The 18,788-nt window shown below is 38.2% G+C and overlaps 1 protein-coding gene across 1 annotated transcript in view; it reads left to right on the forward strand.

Annotated features, from left to right (window-relative positions):
- The window catches only part of NUFIP1 (nuclear FMR1 interacting protein 1), a gene marked incomplete at its 5' end in the record, with an annotated part of 44,105 nt that overhangs the window by 18,297 nt on the left and 7,020 nt on the right, over nucleotides 1-18,788 (forward strand). The window contains 3 exons of the mRNA XM_082859553.1: nucleotides 3,223-3,315; nucleotides 7,441-7,634; nucleotides 17,482-17,598. Of these exons, the coding sequence (XP_082715679.1) occupies nucleotides 3,223-3,315; nucleotides 7,441-7,634; nucleotides 17,482-17,598 (404 nt within the window). The remainder of the gene's footprint in view (nucleotides 1-3,222; nucleotides 3,316-7,440; nucleotides 7,635-17,481; nucleotides 17,599-18,788) is intronic.

Genomic DNA, 18,788 nt, shown 5'->3' on the forward strand with positions numbered 1-18,788 from the left:
AGAGGGGCTGTGCTCCTAAAGAATGCTACATCTTTTTGAAGTTTGGAAAGACTTTGAAATAAAAATGCAGTAGTGTTGAAGTAGCTGTGATTCAGGGAGAATAAAGAGGGATTGTGTTTTTCTACAGAAGAGGCTTAAGGGAAAAGCCAAGGAGTGGGTGGTGATTTGAGTATAAGGAAAGAGAAGGGTAACCAGAATGAGATGTGCTAAGATAATGGTTGGTTCCATGTTGCTAATTTATTGACTCTGGGGCTTAAGGATTGTCACTGGAGGCTTAAAGGCTTAGGCAAGGGGAAGACAAAGAGGGAGTAAGAAATGAAAGAGGGAGAAGAGAGCAAGATAGAGAGCATATGGTTTCAGGGCCACTTCCTTTTGGGGTGTTGGGAAAAGATGGAAGTAGGGAGAAAAGTGATTTTAGCAGATAAAAATAGAGAAACCAACTGTGAAAATACCACTTGTCACAGTCTTTATAGCTTTATAACATCCATTCTCTACCAGGAGATATTGGACTAAATTTTATTGGTATGTAATTGTACAATGTAACACAATTTGTGATTTTTCTCAACAGTTTTCTCTGGATTTGTGTAATTTAGAAACCTGAACTGTGTCCTTTATCAAAGATCCAGACTTTTCCTTATTCTTGTATCTCACTAGTATGTTGCTGGAAGGGGCTTCTGATTATTGTTGTATGTATAACTAGGTCTGGTGTTTCTGGTTTCCCATTTGGGGGGATAATTTGCTCTCTGGTACCCTTGTTTTCCCTAGTTTTTAGTCTCTAGGTTCTATGTAAATAAGAATGGTATAACTTTTGCAAGAAAATTTTATTAATTTAAGCACTGAAAAATAGAATCTTATAACTTTGGAAGGGATATAAAAATCCCCTACCTTTAGGAAAGTGACACTTCAGTCAGCCAGAAAGAAGAAGTGAGCTGTTTTAAAAGACTTCCACCAAAGGAGTTTCCACAACATTCTTGATGTCTCATTCAAGGAATTCTTTATTATGTCTCACCTAAAATCCAGTTCCTGTAAAAAACTGTTTATATTCCTTATCATTGAGAAACATTTACGTAGCTCCTTGCTTATACATGAAACACTGTAGGACCAAGTCTTTATGTTTAGCATATGACCCAACATGTTAAGGGTTGCTCTGTAACACTCAGAAGAAAAACGTTAAAGAAACACATTTTGTGTTTCTTTAACATTTTTAAGAATAAGAATAAGTGAATTTCAGAGGTGTGAAGAGTGTTGATTAGCTGTGAGTTACACGTCTAGACACTGTGGTGCCTGTGAAAGTCATCACCTTTTCCTCATCATTTCTGCTTCGGTGTAGTTTGTCTTCAGGTTGAGAACAGCTGGCTGCCACCTTCTCTGTAAGATCATTTTTTGTCACTTCTCTCCCTCTTTTAAAGGCTGCAAATAGTTCTAGTTCCTTTCATCTTTCTTCAGAGGTTTTATTTTTTCATCCTGTTAATCATCTTTGAGTCTCTTTTGAATCCCCTCCAAGTTTTATTTTTCCTTAACATTCCTTTTCAGTTTAGAAGTACAAAGCTGGATGCAGTGCCCTGAGAGTTTCTGATCACCTTTGAGTGTCATGAGAGGATGATTTCACACTTGTACCTGTGCCAGAGTCCATTTCATATCGCCTTAGATTATGTTTGCTTTCCAAAACTGTACTCATGTGGTGCTGACTGCCTGTCAGATTTTTATCTCCTGTGACCTTGATCTTTTCCTCTTGTGTTTATTTATAACTTGTACATTAATCATCTTTTATTCGTGGAGTTTATTTTTCTTGGCTGGATAGATTGCTTTTGCACTGTCCTCACTGAAATTCATTGCCTTTCTTTTTCTGATTACTTCACCACTTACTCAATGTCATTTCTATTCTTATCTTCCAGTGTGCCCAGCCCATGGGCTTCTATTGTCTGTGCTATCCCAGTCAGTGATGCAGATGTTAAAAAAAGAAGGGGATAGAGACAGTGTCCTCGAAATGATGGCAGAACATGATGTGTTGATGTTTCTCAAAATTTACTCTAATGAGCAGCCAGGCTGAGTGGTAGAGAGCTGTCTGTGTTCCCCTCCTTTCGTGCTTTTTATGCTCCTAGTATCTGTTCCTCTCACCACCGAAGTTTGGTGCCCCCATCACCACACAGCTGTGCTAAGGAACAAAGAAAGCTTTGTCAGAGCAATTCATCTTGCACGCTGCTGTCAGATTTAATTCTTTTCACTGCCTTGTTCATATCTTTCCCTGTTCATAACTTTCAGTGGCTCCCCAACACCACTGAATTAAAAATAGCTTTCTCGTCTGGCATTCGAGGCACATTTTGGCCCCAGCCTCCCTTTCTGGTCTGATTGCCTGTAACTGTTTCTTTAAGAATGAACCACTTGCCATTCTCTCACACTTTCTGAGGCCTTGGTTTGTCTGCATTGTTTGCTTAGAACACTCTGACCAAAAAAAGAAAAAAATAAGGTCCCTGGCAGTCCAGTGGTTAAGACTCTGTGCTTCCACTGCATGGGGCATGGGTTCGATCCCTGGTTGATCCCACAGGCCATGTGGCGCGGCCAAAAAAAAAAAAACAAAGCACATGCTGACGCTTTTCCTTCAGATTTTTGTCTCTTAACACCATTTAAGACCAGTGTCTTTCATGTTCCTTTCTTTGTGGATTTCTCCATCTAGATAGGATCTTTCCTTCCCAACCTCCCTTATACTCCTTGGGATGCTTAATATTTTGTCTTGTTATAACTAGTCTTTAGAAATAACCATGCTTTTCTTAACCTTCCTGGTAGACTGTAGCTTTTTTTTTAAGAACTGTCTCTTCCTCATCTTGGTAACTTTGGATATACCTCCTAGTATGTATTTGCATAAGTAGATGCATAAGAAAATACATTTTTGTTTATAGTATTTATGGGTATGTGCCAAATAAATGAACTCTATGTATGAGTTTCAGCACATTATGTGATATATTTGATTTAAATTCTATTGTAAGCTTCTTACTTGGTGACAGACTGGTAGCAGAGTTTGGACTGGCAGCTGGTATATACTTTGAGTAGCATTGTGATAGTCTACTTTTTCACCCTTAAAAAAATTCCAGAAGGAATTAAAAGTTTATATCAATTTACTGCATTAGTCATTAAACAAAAGTTGTTAAATGCAACAGTTGCTTGATTGCATAATTAAAATTTACTCTAAAAGCCCTTTTATAATGGACTTTTATTGTTCTCTAGAAATTACCCAACTCTGGCTAATATCGAAAGGAAGAAAAAGTTAAAAATTGAAAAGGAAAAGAGAGGAGCAGTGTTGACAACGACACAGTATGGGTAAGTTCCTTAAAATTGCTTGCACCCTCAATGCTTATTTTAAATGAGTGTATGTACTTATAATTAATAAAAAAAGCATACACCCAAATCCTAAAACCTCTGTACTTTCAATTCTGAAATATTTGCTTTTGTAACTTTTTTATTTAAAAATTTTAAAATTATATTTAAAAATAAGTAGTACCCTACATTTATGTGGTTTTCAAAACGATTTACAGTAACAAGTCTCTTCTGTCTTTGTATCCTAGCTAAACAGTTCTCCTTCCCAGAGGCAACGCATTTTATCTTTCTAGAGATATTTCATCTTTATATAGCACATAGATAATAGTCTTTTTTTTCCTTTTTTTTTTTTTTTTGCCGTACGTGGGCCTCTCACTGCTGTGGCCTCTCCCGTTGCAGAGCACAGGCTCCAGACGCGCAGGCTCAGCAGCCATGGCTCACGGGCCCAGCCGCTCCGCGGCACGTGGGATCCTCCCGGACCGGGGCATGAACCCGCGTCCCCTGCATTGGCAGGTGGACTCTCAACCACTGCGCCACCAGGGAAGCCCTTCCTTTTTCGATACTATTGTACATCTTGCTTTTTTTAGCCAAATAATATACTTGGAGATTGTCCTATATTGACATATAAACAAGACTCCTCATTCTCTGAGGGTGTGTAAGAAGCATAAGAATATCCCAAAGGGTCTTTTTTTTTTCTTAAAAAATAAAATTCTCTATTGACAGACATTTAAGTTTTCACCAATCTTTTACTAATAAAAAGTTGCCATTATTGCCCTGTACATATATTTTACACATGTGCAGATATTTCTGAGCATGGATTCCTAGAAGTGGTTTTGCTGAGTCAAAAGACATGTGTATTTATAATATTGATAGGTGACTGCCAAATACCTATCATAGAAGCTATTGTAGTTTACTCTCCCGCCAGCAGTGTATGAGACATCCCATTTTCCCCAGTGCCTCACATTCATAGAATTTTTTCCATTTTGTTTTGTATTGAGTGTACAACTGAATGAATTTATATACGTTCACATACCTACATACCCATGTAACTTCCACACATTAATAATACATAGAACGTCTTACCTTACAAAGGTTTCTTTCGTAGGCTATCTTTAGTTCCATGCCTCCCCACAAAGGTAACCTCTTTTCTGATTTCTATCATCATAAATTTATTTTACCTGTTCTTAGAACCTGGTATAAGTGGAATCATATGGTATTGATGTGTCTTCTTTAGCGTATAGTTTCTGTGGCTCAAAATTATCTTGTGAGATTCATCCATATTGTTGTGTATAGCTGTAAATCCATTCTTGTTGCTATATAGAACTTAATTGTGAGAATATATATTCATTCTACTATTGGTCATTTGGGTTGTTTCCAATTTGGGCTATTATGAATAAAGCTACTATGAACATTCTTTTAAGTGTCTTTTGTGGACATAAGTACTTGTTTCTTGTTTACATTGGCCATACACACACACACACACACACACACACACACACACACACACACACACACACGGTCATACTAGATATTTAGTTATAATAGATGTAGTCAAATAGTTTTCCAAAACACTTGTACTAATTTATACTCCTACTGACTCTGCATCTAATTGCTGTGTGTCCTGGTCAATGCATAGTATTGTTATACCTTTCTTCATGTTATACCATTTCCCTCGTGACTAACGATGTTGGACATCTTTTTATATGCTTATCCGTCATGTGGATATTCTCTTGTACAGTGCCAGTTCAAGTCTTTGACCATTTTTTTTAAAGCGTTTTTTTAATTATGTGTAACATAGACAAAATTATTTGTCAATAAATTTTTAAGGAATTTCACGTGTTCTGATTCTTTCCACTACCAATCACCTTAGTTCCTCCAAACTCATAATCTTCAAGATAAAATAGCCCTTTCAAAAAGAAGTTGTTATGTTAGCCCACAGCTCTTTTAGTTGAGCTTCTTTGATCTCCAGGGGAATATGGACACGCTTCAAAATTCCACACCTATAATCTTTGGGATCCAGTTTCTTCAAGCGATTTACTTTAGGACCATGTTTAGGGTCAGGAGATGGATCTGCTTGTTTCTCAATTTGACATCCTCTAAAAATGTGTTAGGTTCAAATCGTATTTACTCCTAAGCCATCACACCCTAGAACAGTACAGATCATTGGGATATGCCAATACCTTTTTAAAATCCAGACACTGTGTTCAAGATACAAGCTTAAAAAAAGAAGCCATCTTTGTTTCAACATTAAAATTAGAGTACTAAATCAATACAGCTGATAATTTAAAAGCTTAAAATATGAGGGAAATTATCAGCTCTATAGTCCTGGAAGCAATCTTTATGTTTATCAGTACACCCCATCACTTGATTCTCTTTTAGGTATCATGTTCCTTCTTACCTGTATCAAAACTCATACTGAACAGTGAGTTCTGGGTTGCAAAAGAGGATTTATTTTTGCCCCTGTCTAGAAGTCTTTGTCGAGAAATCAAACAAACACAAGTGCTATTGACCACCTTTTAATTGGGTTGCTTTTCTTGATTAGTAGCGGTTATTTATTTAGATACAAATACTTTTTTGCGTAGAGTATAGGTAGTGCAGATATATATAGTCTTGCAATCTGTGGCTTGCCTTTTTACCCTTAATAGGTGTCTTTTTTTTTTTTTCTCCATATGATAGTCTTAACTGCTCAGATATCTGGGGTCAGCTGGGGGTTATCTGGTGATCTTGACAAGCCTTAGTCACAGCTGGTGGTTTGTTAGCTGATGGTTGGGGTGCCTATATAGTTGCTATTTGTGGTACTCCTCATTCTTTTTTTTTTTTTTTTTTTTGCGGTACGCGGGCCTCTCACTGCTGTGGCCTCTACCGTTGCGGAGCACAGACTCCGGACGCGCAGGCTCAGCGGCCATGGCTCACGGGCCCAGCTGCTCCATGGCATGTGGGATCTTCCCGGACCGGGGCACGAACCCGTGTCCCCTGCATTGGCAGGCGGACTCTCAACCACTGCGCCACCAGGGAAGCCCGGTGCTCCTCATTCTTTAGCATAGATCCATCTTTCCATCTGATACCATTTTCCTTTTGCCTGAAAGACTTACTATAACATTTCTTGTAGTGAGGGTCTGCTGGAGATGACTTCTTTCGGCTCTGTGTGTCTGAAAAGATCTTTATTTTACCTTCCTATTGGAAAGATATTTTTGCTAGATAAGTAATTCTAGGTTAACAGTTTTCTAAAAATTTTATAGTATTTTAAAGATGTTGCCCCATTGTTTTCTTATTTGCGTTGTTTCCAAGAGAAATCTGCTGTCATTTTGTTCCTCTATATAAAATACCTTTTATCTCTGACTGCTTTTAAGATTTTCTCTTTTTCACTAGCTTTGAGCAATTTGATCATTATGTGCCTTGGTATTATTTTCTTACTTTGTTTTATTGTCCATTGAGAGTATATGTAATGAACCTTTTTTTTTTAAATGGTCTTTGTTTTCCTATGCATAGTTTATATAAGTATGTGCTCACGTAAGTATTTGTTTCCTCCTAAGAGTAGTAATTGCTGTGGTTTGAGAGGGCGCTTGATTTGAGCTAGCCGTGAAATTGTGCTTGGTCTATGATCTTTAAGTTTATTCTCCTGTAATGTGAAGAGAATAATACCTGTCTAATCTATTTTAAGGAGTTACCATGAAGTTTAAACAAGAACCATGAAGTTTAAACAAGAAACAAGGTAGCATATTTGTAAAAGCGTCAGAAACTTTAAGGCTACTTACAATTAAGGAGATAAGAGTTAATGCACTTTGTAAAGTCTAAGGAGCATTTTATCTTAATGTATAATAGGAATGAAAGAATGCTGCCAATTAAATTCACTTGCTGTTGATTGTACAACATAGCCCAATTTCAGAGGGATTACATTATGGGAGGAAATGTGCAATTTGGAATTGATAAAGCATGGTATATTGTGGTATGTTATCCTTTTAAAGTTCTACTTTGGAAGCCATTGAATTTATTTTATTCTGGTCTCTTTAATGTACTAGGTGACAGGTGATTGACAGCTAAATTTCTTTTGCATTCAGTAATCTTTTTCAAATTTTTCTTGAAAGGTCAGTGCCTTTTATATTAAGAATTGCATTTTTCTTACTCCAGCAAGATGAAGGGGATGGCCAGACATTCACAGGTGGCAAAAATCAGAAGTCCTGGCAAACGTCACAAATGGAAAAATGGTCGTGCTGGACAGAGAGCAGCCATGGGGTCAGGGAATCCCTTGTGTGGTTCAAAGCCTGAAAGTACACCCGAGGCAAATTCAGACCCTCTGGGTGTTTTGGTAAACACCGATTCCGGTAAGCTAAATAAGAAAACGCCGTGTTTTTAAGAGTATAGCCCGTGATGCAGAAATTGATTCTTCACATCCTTGTTTGGGGAGAGTTTAATGGCAAAAAAGGTAAAAAGGTAGAATGATGCTTTTGTTCTTAATAGGAGTGTTTTGTCAAAAATCTCGTTAAAGACATTTTTTCTGAATCTTGGGAATGAATGCATGAGGCAGGCAGAATGTGGGAGAAAGATTATATTTATTGGATAATTTCCTTAGTATCATATAATCTTGGAAATTTTCTTAAGATTATTTTGAATGTATAGATGTTGTGGATTCAGATTTGCACCATTATGTGAATTTTCCCACCTAGAAAGCAGGAATTCCAATGGAAGCCAGTATTTATGCTGCTCAGCATGAACATGGTCTCTTTGGGTAAATAATATGAATTCCATATATTTAAATAATACTGTTCTTCCTCAGAGCATAGAATATATTTATGTGTGTTTATTGTTTTTTCTTAAATTCCTTCTAGAATTTAGGAGATAAGTTTACTCTTGCTTATAAGTTGAGAAATTAAAGGACCAAAATGTTGCTGTCACAGAAAGATACCGCTAAGGCTTCATTTCTCTCCTGAAAAATAAAAATGTTTATGTAAATATTTTACCACCTTTCCTTCTAATAACGATGTGAGACTTTATCCAGTTGCTAGTGATTCTTCTTTTGCAAAGGGGCGTTGCTGATGTTACATTGCAGGTTTGCTAGCAGGCTCTGCTCAACTTGGGGGAAAGCGGCTTTACGACAATCACAGATTATGTTATAAATTTATTTATTTTTGGCTGTGTTGAGTCTTCGTTGCTGCCTGCAGGCTTTCTCTAGTTACAACGAGTGGGGGCTACTCTTCATTGCGGTGTGTGGGCTTCTCGTTACAGTGGCTTCTCTTTGTTGCAGAGCACGGGCTCTAGGTGCGCGGGCTTCAGTAGTTGTGGCTTGTGGGCTCTAGAGCGCAGGCTCAGTAGTTGTGGCGCACAGGCTTAGTTGCTCCGCGGCATGTGGAATCTTCCCAGACCAGGGATCAAACCCATGTCCCCTGCACTGGCAGGCGATTCTTAACCACTGCCACCAGGGAAGTCCCGTGTCAGATTACTGAATTTATGGATGGGAAGAAACAGGGGTATAACTACTTCATTGACTAAATCAGGATGGAAAAAGATCTTGGCATAAGGGAATGTTGGGCTAAGAGTGACAAGATAAAATTTAGTAGGAATAATAATAATAAATTATTTTAACACCAACTAACACTTACTGAGTTAAGGTATTGGGTTGGCCAAAAAGTTCGTTTGGGTTTTTCCGTAAGATGTTACGGAAAAACCCAAACGAACTTTTTGGCCAACCCAATACTTACTGTGCTCTAAATGCTTTGTATATATTAGCTCTTTTCCTCCTGACAACATTTTACGTATGTACAGATGCTACTTCCATTTTCGAACCAAGGAACTTAGAGTGAGTAATTTACCTTAGTCATGCTGCTAATTAATGGCAGAGCCAGAATTAGAATTTAGGTGTCTGACTCCTAGTATACTATACTACCTCTACACGTGAAGTCTGAATTTGGCCAAAAAAAATATTGTAGGAGTCTAGGATAGTTGAGATGTGGGAGAGAGGTTTAAAAAGGCATCTTATCCTTGCTGCTAGCAAGGCAAAGACAGAAGACATTGGGCCAGGGCTGAATTTACTCTTGGGCACTGATTTTTTTTCCTTCAAAAAATGTTGGAGAGAGCCCACATACTTCTTCAAACTTACAGTTTGTGACCTTGATGATGAAATACAATCTGTACCTAAATATAAACTTCCATGTCATTAAAATACTTGAAACACAAATGTGAAGACTACTGTTACAAGCAGTGTTACTAATTTGAAAATTACATAATTCTTCCCTTTATGCAATTTTCTAAATGAACATTTGAAGGATTCTGTAGCACTGAATACTCTGTTTTTGCATTGTTAGCTTTGGTTGGGTGATTCTGTTTTCTCATTTTTAAAGAAGTGTTTCAGTGTATCAGTCTGGTGAAACACTAACAGAAAGATGAGTATATCTTGCCTCTGTATGTAGGTCTTCAAGAGACACCTTAGACCTGAGAAACAATAGTTAAATGCCTTTCATCCTCATGGTAGAAAGCATTCAGGCAGATCTACGAGCAGTTGAATGAGAGATAGCAAGTAATTTTGTTTTGGCTTAATGTTGAAACTCTTAGCTATTCTGAGGGTCAGAGATGAAAATGTAAGTCTTGAATATAAAAATCCTAAAAGTAAGCTGTAAATTTATAATATTGTTCTTTGAGGAAATCAGAATACCAACAATCAAATTATGGTAGCTTAATTTTGTAGGAAAGATTCCATTTAAATTTATGTTATTCTTTACCTGGGATTTCTTCTGGACTTTCACATTTTCCAAATCAATGTTTCAGAGTGTTGGTTTTTCAACTTTCCACTCCAGGTATAGCTACAGAAAACCGTATGTACCATTTTTTCACATGCTCTAGGTATATATCTCAGATTCTCGACTTTCCAATTTATCAGTTTTACCTTGTTTGAAAGCAGCTTCCTTCACATGGGCCAGAGCCAGTCAACCTTCATTAAGATCTAGTTGTGCTTGTTATTCAGGTTGTCGGTGGCAGGGTAGCATTGTGACAGCGTGGCCCTATTCATGCTCAAATGTCACAGTTGACACTTTTCAGCACTAAGCTCACTTTAAAAATGAAGATCCCAATTTCTTTTATTTTTTGCCTTTTTTGGGCTTAGAACCTTATCTAGACAGCAGCATTCACATTTAGACAAGATAGTAGCTCTTGAGACTCTCCATAAACCTCATGTCACGTTTAGAAAATCACTGCCTGAGCCCACCTTTTTTTGATGGTAGTTGGTAGTATGTGAACCCTCATTAATTGTGCAGATGCTTTGTTTATTTATTTTTAAAGATGGAGAATTTTTAAATTAAATTAAATTAATTTATTTATTTTTGGCTGCATTGGGTCCCCGCTGCTGCGCGTGGGCTTTCTCTAGTTGCGGTGAGCAGGGGCTACTCTTCGTTGCGGTGCGCAGGCTTCTCATTGCGGTGGCTTCTCTTGTTGCGGAGCACAGGCTCCAGGCGCACAGGCTCAGTAGTTGTGGCTAGCGGGCTCTAAAGCACAGGCTCAGTAGTTGTGGCACACGGGCCCAGCTGCTCCACGGCATGTGGGATCCTCCCGTACCAGGGATTGAACCCATGTCCCTTGCATTGGCAGGTGGACTCTTAACCACTGTGCCACCAGGGAAGTCCCTGTGCAGATGCTTTAAATTGGGAATTGACATTGTTTCAAAAGGAAAGCCTGTTATTTAGAGTCTCTCAGCTTATGGGTTTTGAGTATGGCCTGTTGTCACTAGATTTCCTTGGTGGCGCTCTGCTCTTGTTTAAATACAGCATGTTCTATGGCTTTCCTGGCCCGTGGTTTTAACAAGTATTGTCTGGGCTAGAAGGAAAGGAGCTGGTCAGTAATGTGTGCTGAGCATCACTGACTAAAGTGCCTCAGTGTCCACAAAACAGGAAGGATCCAGTTTGTTAGTCATTCATTATAACAAATATAGCTATTGTCATAGAACACTGGGACATCAATCTAATAACTATGCATCGAGGTAAGCTAGATGGCTTCTGTTGTTAAAAAGGTAGACATTCAAGTAAGAAAGTAAGCTGGCCTGGCACATCAGAAATCATGAATGCCCATTGTTAAATACCTGGTTTTGAGGTTTGGAAACTATAAACCAAAGTTCCCATTTTTTTAGAGTGACTTTTTCAATATATAGCTTTTTCTTTGTGAGAATTTATAAATCTTCTTGGGGTTACAGCATATAATTGTGCTTTGTTCCATAAAGGCAATAGGAAATAGTGGGGGGAGAGGAGGGTGGCACAAATAAAGAAATAAGTTGTAGAAAGAAGCCAGATGAGAAGCTTTTTCTAATGTTTAGAGTTGGGTAAGACATTCAAAGGGCAGTTTGTTTTTTGTTATTTTCATTTCAATAGGGATTTACTGAGGTCCTACAGTTTGCTTGCCCAGCCCTATAATTCAGTGAAGTCTTTCCCTGCCTTCAAGAAACTCATAGTCTAGTGATAATTTTTAGATTAAAAAAATTTTTTTTTGTCATTGGGAACACGATGTGTATGTATGAGAGAGAGAGGTGAGATTTCCCCTAAGAAAAGTGTCACTATTTTCTTTTTTTAACAGTAAAAGAAATTATTGGAGTTGGTATTTATAATGCTTTTAAAGTTTGATTTTATAATCTTCATTGCTATTATTTTTGTACTGGTGTTTTTATTATTTTAATTTAAAAATTTTTTCTTAATTTTTATTCAATTATAGAAACTTTTATTATCCTAAATTAGGCCCATCAAAATTTTTAACACACGTTAATATTAAATTGTATAAGACCTTAAAATATTACTCAGGGATCTTTTTCGTTATTTTATTTTTTATGGTTTCTGTTTTTTTTTAAACTTTTATTGGAATATAGTTGGCTTACAGTGTTGTGTTAGTTTCAAGTGGACAGCAAAGTGAATCAGTTATACATATACACACATCCACTCTTTTTTAGATTCTTTTCCCATATAGATCATTACAGAGTATTGAGTAGACTTCCCTGTGCTATACAGTAGGTCCTATTAGTTATCTATTTTATATATAGTAGTGTATATATGTCAATCCCAATCTCCCAATTTATCCCTCCCTCCTTTACCCCCCTGTAACCATAAGTTTGTTTTCTACATCTGAAACTTTATTTCTGTTTTGTAAATAAGCTCATTTGTACTCTTTAAAAATTCCACATATAAGTGATACCGTATGATATTTGTCTTTCTCTGTCTGACTTACTTCACTCAGTATGACAATCTCTAGGTCCATCCATGTTGCTGCAAATATACTGGTATTTTTAGTTTAGAGAGATGTTTTGGCTGCTTTTATTAAAATGTGGGTGAAGTTTCTTGAGTATTATTTTATCAGCTCTGCCTATGGTATAGTCATTCCAAGATGGCTGCTAGAAATGCCTACATTAGAACTGCCAAGTAGATCTGAGCGTCTGTGTGAACAGCCTTCTGTTTTTGAGATGAAGAGTCACCATAGAGGATGTTTTGATAGTGCCAAAAGTGTCATTACATGTGGTGGGTCCCCAAAACATAACTGAGGGGGACGAAATAGGAAAAGAGGTGTTCATTTGTATGAACTCCTAGCTCTTACCCTTGGGAAGGCAGTTAAGTGTAGTGAGCTTTGTGACACTCCTCGTAATGAGTACACCAACCACTCATGTTGTGGTTTTAATGTATGTCTAAAATTTTTTGCTTCAAGAGGTGGAGATTAATTTCCCTCCCCTTGAATGTGGGCTGGACTTAGTGACTTGTTTTTAGGAATAGAATAATGAAAGAGCAGAATAGTAATGTGGTGGAGACTACCGAGTGATCATAGTTAATATCACCAGTAATAGGTTGAGATGTACCCCCTGATATATGATGAGAAGGTCACTACCTAAAATCCACAACCTCAGTCTAATCATTAGAAAACATCAGACAGACCCAGCTGAGGGGTATTCTACAATAACTGACCGGTAGTCTTTAAAACAGTCAAGTTCATGAAAGGCAAGGAAATACTGAGAAATTGTCACAGGTTTGGAGAAGACACAGATCAAGGTGTCATGGTGATTGAACGTGATGTGATGTGGTGGATTGAATCCTAGAACAGAAAAAGGACATTAGTGGAAAAACTGGTGAAATTACATTACAGTCTGTAGTTTAGGTAGTAGTACTATTCCAATGTTAATTTGTTAGCTATGGTAAATGTACTGTGGTTTGTAAGATGTTAATATTAGGGGAAGCTAGGTGAAGCGTATATGGAAATTCTTGGTACTATCTTTGCAACACTTGTGTAAATCTAAAATTTTTCAAAATATAAAGTTTAGAAAAAAAGGGAGGCAGGAAAGGGGTGATATGTAGGCCAGTTAAAGCTGTGTGGTCCACTTCTTGAATTGAATTGTGAGGAAACACTTTCTTCCAGGTTTTATTTTCCTATGTTTTCTTCTTCTATTCATTTCTGATTACAAAAATAATGCAGAAAATGTGAGGAAAAAACTGAAAAGCATAAAATAAAAAACAACCTACTTTCTTAACTTACAGACAGCCACTGCTCACGTTTTGTTTTATATCCATCAGTATTTTTCTTATACACATGTATGTGATTTTTTAAGAAAAATGGAATCATTTTATTAAAAAGAAAAAAGAATAAGCTCTGAATCCAGACAAAATCAGGTTTCTTTTGTGGTACCACCTCGGCATAGCTCTGTCATTCTGTACCAGTTAGCCTTTTTGAACTTGTCCTTAACTCATTCATGCAAGAGTTTGTTCTTCAAATATTTCTTGAGCACTTATGTACTGTTCTAGGCTCTGAGGATACAGTACTGAACAAAGCCAAACCCCTTCTCTCCTGTACCTTATGTTCTGCTTGGGGCAGCTGCAGTAAATAGGGGTTGATATCCTTCATAACGATGAGTAAAGCTAAGGAAAAGGATGGAGAATGGCAGTTGGAGAAAGGGGTGTGCTATTTTATATAATCAGCAATGGCATCTGTATGATAAGGCGACATTAAGAAATCTGAGTAAAATTAGGGGCTGAGACCTGAGGGGAGAGTTTTCCAAGCAGAGAAAGCAACAAGTGCGAACACCCCATGGTGAGAGCATGCTTGTGTATTCAGGGAACAGCAAGATTGGAGTGGAGTAAGCCAGGAAGAAAGTGGTGAAGGATCAGATCAAGTAGGGTCTTGTAGGCAGCAAAGGACTTGGGACTTTACTCCGAGGTTGAGCAGAGAGGTGATGTGATGTGTTAAGGTGGAGAATGGACTGCAGAGGTGGGCGGGTCATATCAGGGTGTCCTTTTAGGAGGCTGTTAGAACTGTCCAGGTAAGAAATGTTGACTGGAACTGGGGCTATAGAAGTGAAGTAATGAGGAGGAGTATGATTCTGGATATATCTTCAAAATAGAGCTGACCGTATTTGTGGCTAGATTGGATATGGTATGTGAAAAGGAGAAGAGTCAAGGGTGTTTGCTAGGTTTTGGCGTAACCATGAAGAAGAGCTGGCGTTTATTGAGATGGAGACTACTGGCAGACATGTTTGGAGGAGAAATCAAGCGCTTGTTTTTGGACGTGTTAACCTTTGAGGTGCCTGTTTGATACCCAAGTAGAGATGTTGAATAGCAGTTAGGTTATTCTGGAGTTTAGGGGATAATTGAAGGCTGGAGGTATACATTTGTGATTTACCAGGATCTAGATAGTACTTTGAGATAAAATGAGATCATAAGAGGAGGAGGAGGCATAAAGAGAGAAGGTTGCTGAGGATTGGACCCAGGGACATTCAAGAATTTTGAAGTTGGTCAATGAAGAGAATTTAGTAGGGAGACTGGGAAAGGAGAGCCAAGTGAAAGGGTTCTGGAAGCCAAGTGAAGGAAATGTTTTTAAAAGTAAAACATGACTACAGTTGGCCCTTGAACAATTTGGGAGGTTAGGGGCACCAGCCCTCCACGTGGTCGAAAATTCAAGTGTAACCTGTAGTCTGCCTTCCATGTAATGCAGTTCTTCTGTATCCACAGTTCCGAATCCATGGATTCAACCAACTGCAGATCAGTTTCAATAGTATTTACTATCGAAAGATATCTGTGCATAAGTGGACCCATGAATTTCAATCCCGTGTTGTTCAAGGGTCACTTGGACTGTCAGATGTCATCACTAAGTTAAATAAGATGAGCACCAACAAGTATTCCTCTTTGGCAACACAGAGGAATCCAGTGAACTTGGAAGAAAAAGGTTCACTGGTGTGGTGGGCCTGAAAGGCAGATTGGAGTAGATTCTGGAGCATGTCAGATAGCTGTAGGAAATTTCAGGCCCAGGTGTTCCCTGGTGAATTATATAAATAGTTATTTGGGGTTTTGCTCTGAAAGGGAACAGAGAAATGAGCTATAGCTGGAAGACATTTATTAACATTCTAGACCAGAGAGACATTTTGGTAGGATGACTTAATTTTGAGAAGAGGACTTTATATATCTGTAGGAGATATTCTAGCCCACTAGTTAAGAAGTGGGATTTGGAATCAGATAGCTAGAATTTAAATTTGACCCATGTGTTCTATAGATTTGTTACCTAAAGGATCATCCAGTTCAGATTCTCTGAATTTTGGTTTCATCACCTGTAATTAATAATGAAGGCAGGGCTTCCCTGGGGGCGTACTGGTTAAAAATATGCCTGCCAAGGCAGGGGACACGGGTTCGAGCCCTGGTCCGGGAAGATCCTACATGCCGCGGAGCAACTAAGCCCGTGTGCCATAACTACTGAGCCTACGCTCTGGAGCCTACAAGCCACAACTACTGAAGCTCACGCTCCGAGAGCCCGTGCTCTGCAACAAGAGAAGCCACCGTGATGAGAAGCCCACGCACTGCAACAAAGAGTAGCCCCAGCTCGCCACAACTAAAGAAAGCTCACGTGCAGCAACAAAGACCCAATGCAACCAAAAAAAAAAAAAAATAGTGAAGGTGATACTTCATAAGGATTAAATGAGCTCATGCTTTTAAAGAGCATTATATAGTCAACTGTATTGTACTTTTTGGTGCCTCTCTTTGGGTCTTAGAAGGAAATACTACACTTTGGTACATCATCATTCAAACAATGAGATGACCAGTGTCTGTACTAATATTGTTGCAGATTCTGTTTTATCCACTAGTAACTTATTTATATATATATATAACTGCATATTTTCCTTTCCCTTTATTAATTCAGGAGAAAAGGTAATAAGTTAGCTAAAAATCGACAAGGAGCAGTGTTTGGAGGGGCTGCTACTGGGCAGTGTGGATTGGGGGAGGAGAGAGGATTTAACTTCATCCACCAGAAGGTGGTAATTCCATACTCACATAAAAGTTTCCTCCTGTTTCCTACTGGCATGTTTTGGTTTCCCTTAGACTGACTTGGTAAACGTTAAGTACTGTCTTGAAACATTTCATATTGGTTGTGGGTTGAGTTGGTTCACTACACAGACAGGTTACTTACTGTCTTCATTCTTCAGTCAGGCATTACTGACTTGTTTAGAATAGACGTAATACATTTTGAGAGCTGCCAAAAATAAATGTAATAGGTGGTGTCCGGGGGCTATAGCTAGGCTTACTGGGCTCTGATCAAACACTTTACCTTTGGCAGGCTCTTAGTACTTGGTAATTCTCATAGTTGGTTTGTTTACTTAAGTTCTTAGAAGTTCTAAATAATAAAAATTTGGGGCAGATTCAGTTCAGCGGAACTCTTTGTGCCTTCAGCTATAGAATGGTTGAAATGATGTATGTGCCCTCTAACCCCGTCTTAAAAACAACAAAAAGAGTGGATATTTTATATTTTACTTATTCTAAATCTAATTTTCAGAGTCTGTGATCCTAATCCAGTGAAGTCAAATAAGTTTATGGCCTTCCTGCTACCTTAATAAAATTAATTAATAGCCTAAATAAAATAAAATAATAACAAAGACTGGTTAATTTAGAGAAGGCCCAAGTTCCATAACCTGTGAAGCATGGTAAGAAACTGAGTCGTGTATAGCTTCCATTTGCCCCTCTGTTTTCTCTTTGGGGTAGATAGCTTATCTGACCATAAAGATTTAAACCAAGGGGAAATTTTTCGAGTCTCCTGGATTTCATTTTTGGGAAGATTGAGGAAATGATCAGAAATTACTTTCTTTTCACTAACACATGAGGGAGTGGGGGGCTGTCAGCTTTCTTTCTTATGGTTGTAGATATTTTTGGTATACAGTTTTACTCTTAGGTCTTCCTATTCCAGAGTCCGATAAAGAGGAGAAACCACAAAATGCTGTCATACCTAAGGAAGTGACACCAGCCCTGTGCTCCCTAATGAGCAGCTATGGCAGCCTCTCGGGGTCGGAGAGTGAGCCAGAAGGTAAGTTGTGGCCTCAGTTGTTACAGTTAGGTTTGTTCGTTGCTTTTTGCCTTTGATGTACACTACGCATCAGTAGCATCCTTCCATGTGTATGTATCTGAGGACAAGATGTGTCATGCACATTCTTTGATCCTCAAGTTCCTTCTTCGTTTGATTCAGAAGTTAACATGGGATGAAATGAAGTGGGAGAAATGGGGAAGTGTATTGCTCCTCTAGGAGAAAAGGGCAAACAATAATAAAAGAATAGGAAGGGGAAGAGATAATATCCACTAGTGAAATCAAAGAATATTCTAAAAGATATAGTGAAGAAGGTTAATTACTTCTCTCTATTCTCAAGAACCCTTGTCTTAACATGTTTTGCACCTTTAGTAGGTGGAGCGAGGTCCTTTGTGACAAAGAGGATAATAACATTCCTTACATGTATATGGGGCATTGCTCTTTATAGAGCTCATTTACCTAAATTATCTCATTTGGAGAACACAGTAACCCTATACTTGCGTTGCATTCGCCCGTGTATGTACTTTAAAGGTTGAGAGACACGGAATCCTTTAGATAGTCTTTCTGAGAAGTTAACGTTGTTCAGGATACATGTCTTAACCTTTAAAGATGAGAATAAACCAGCTCAATCACTAGCGTCTCTTTTTGGGCCACCTAAAAGAGCTGCAAGTAGGCTTGGCAGTATGGCAGTTCTTAACCCAAGGTTCATATCAGTAATCCAGCATTTGTTTAGTGCATAAGCATGTGTCCTATTGTGCCTGTGTACCTGGCTCTGCATGGTCGTTTTGTCTAGGCTTCACCAACCAACCATGAGAGAATTCATGAGTGTGTGTCTCAGATATGTAATCACAGTAGGGGCTGTACTCAAGAATAGAGGGTCTTAAAAGTGAATATGTAGGATAAAGGGAAGGTTTGAATGTAATTGGATGAAGATGGCAGGACTTTTAATGTTGGCTAGGCTAGAGAAAATCAATGTTTGTGTAGTTGAGATGTTGAAGGAAGAGTTGGGCTTTAATACGAAAGTTAAGGTTTAGATCTATCTATAACAGGAATTTTCTTTTCCCTTTTTTCCTTTTACTATGGTAGCTGGCTAAAAGCTAGTTGAATTTTGAAATATAAACTACTTTGGCTTTATCAGAGTATTCCTTAGCAGATGGTTGCCTCTTCTTATTTTTTTTTTAATCTTAAGAAAA

Source organism: Leucopleurus acutus (genome assembly GCF_964270905.1).
Source record: "Leucopleurus acutus genome assembly, chromosome: 18".
In the NCBI taxonomy this organism is placed as follows: domain Eukaryota; kingdom Metazoa; phylum Chordata; class Mammalia; order Artiodactyla; family Delphinidae; genus Leucopleurus; species Leucopleurus acutus.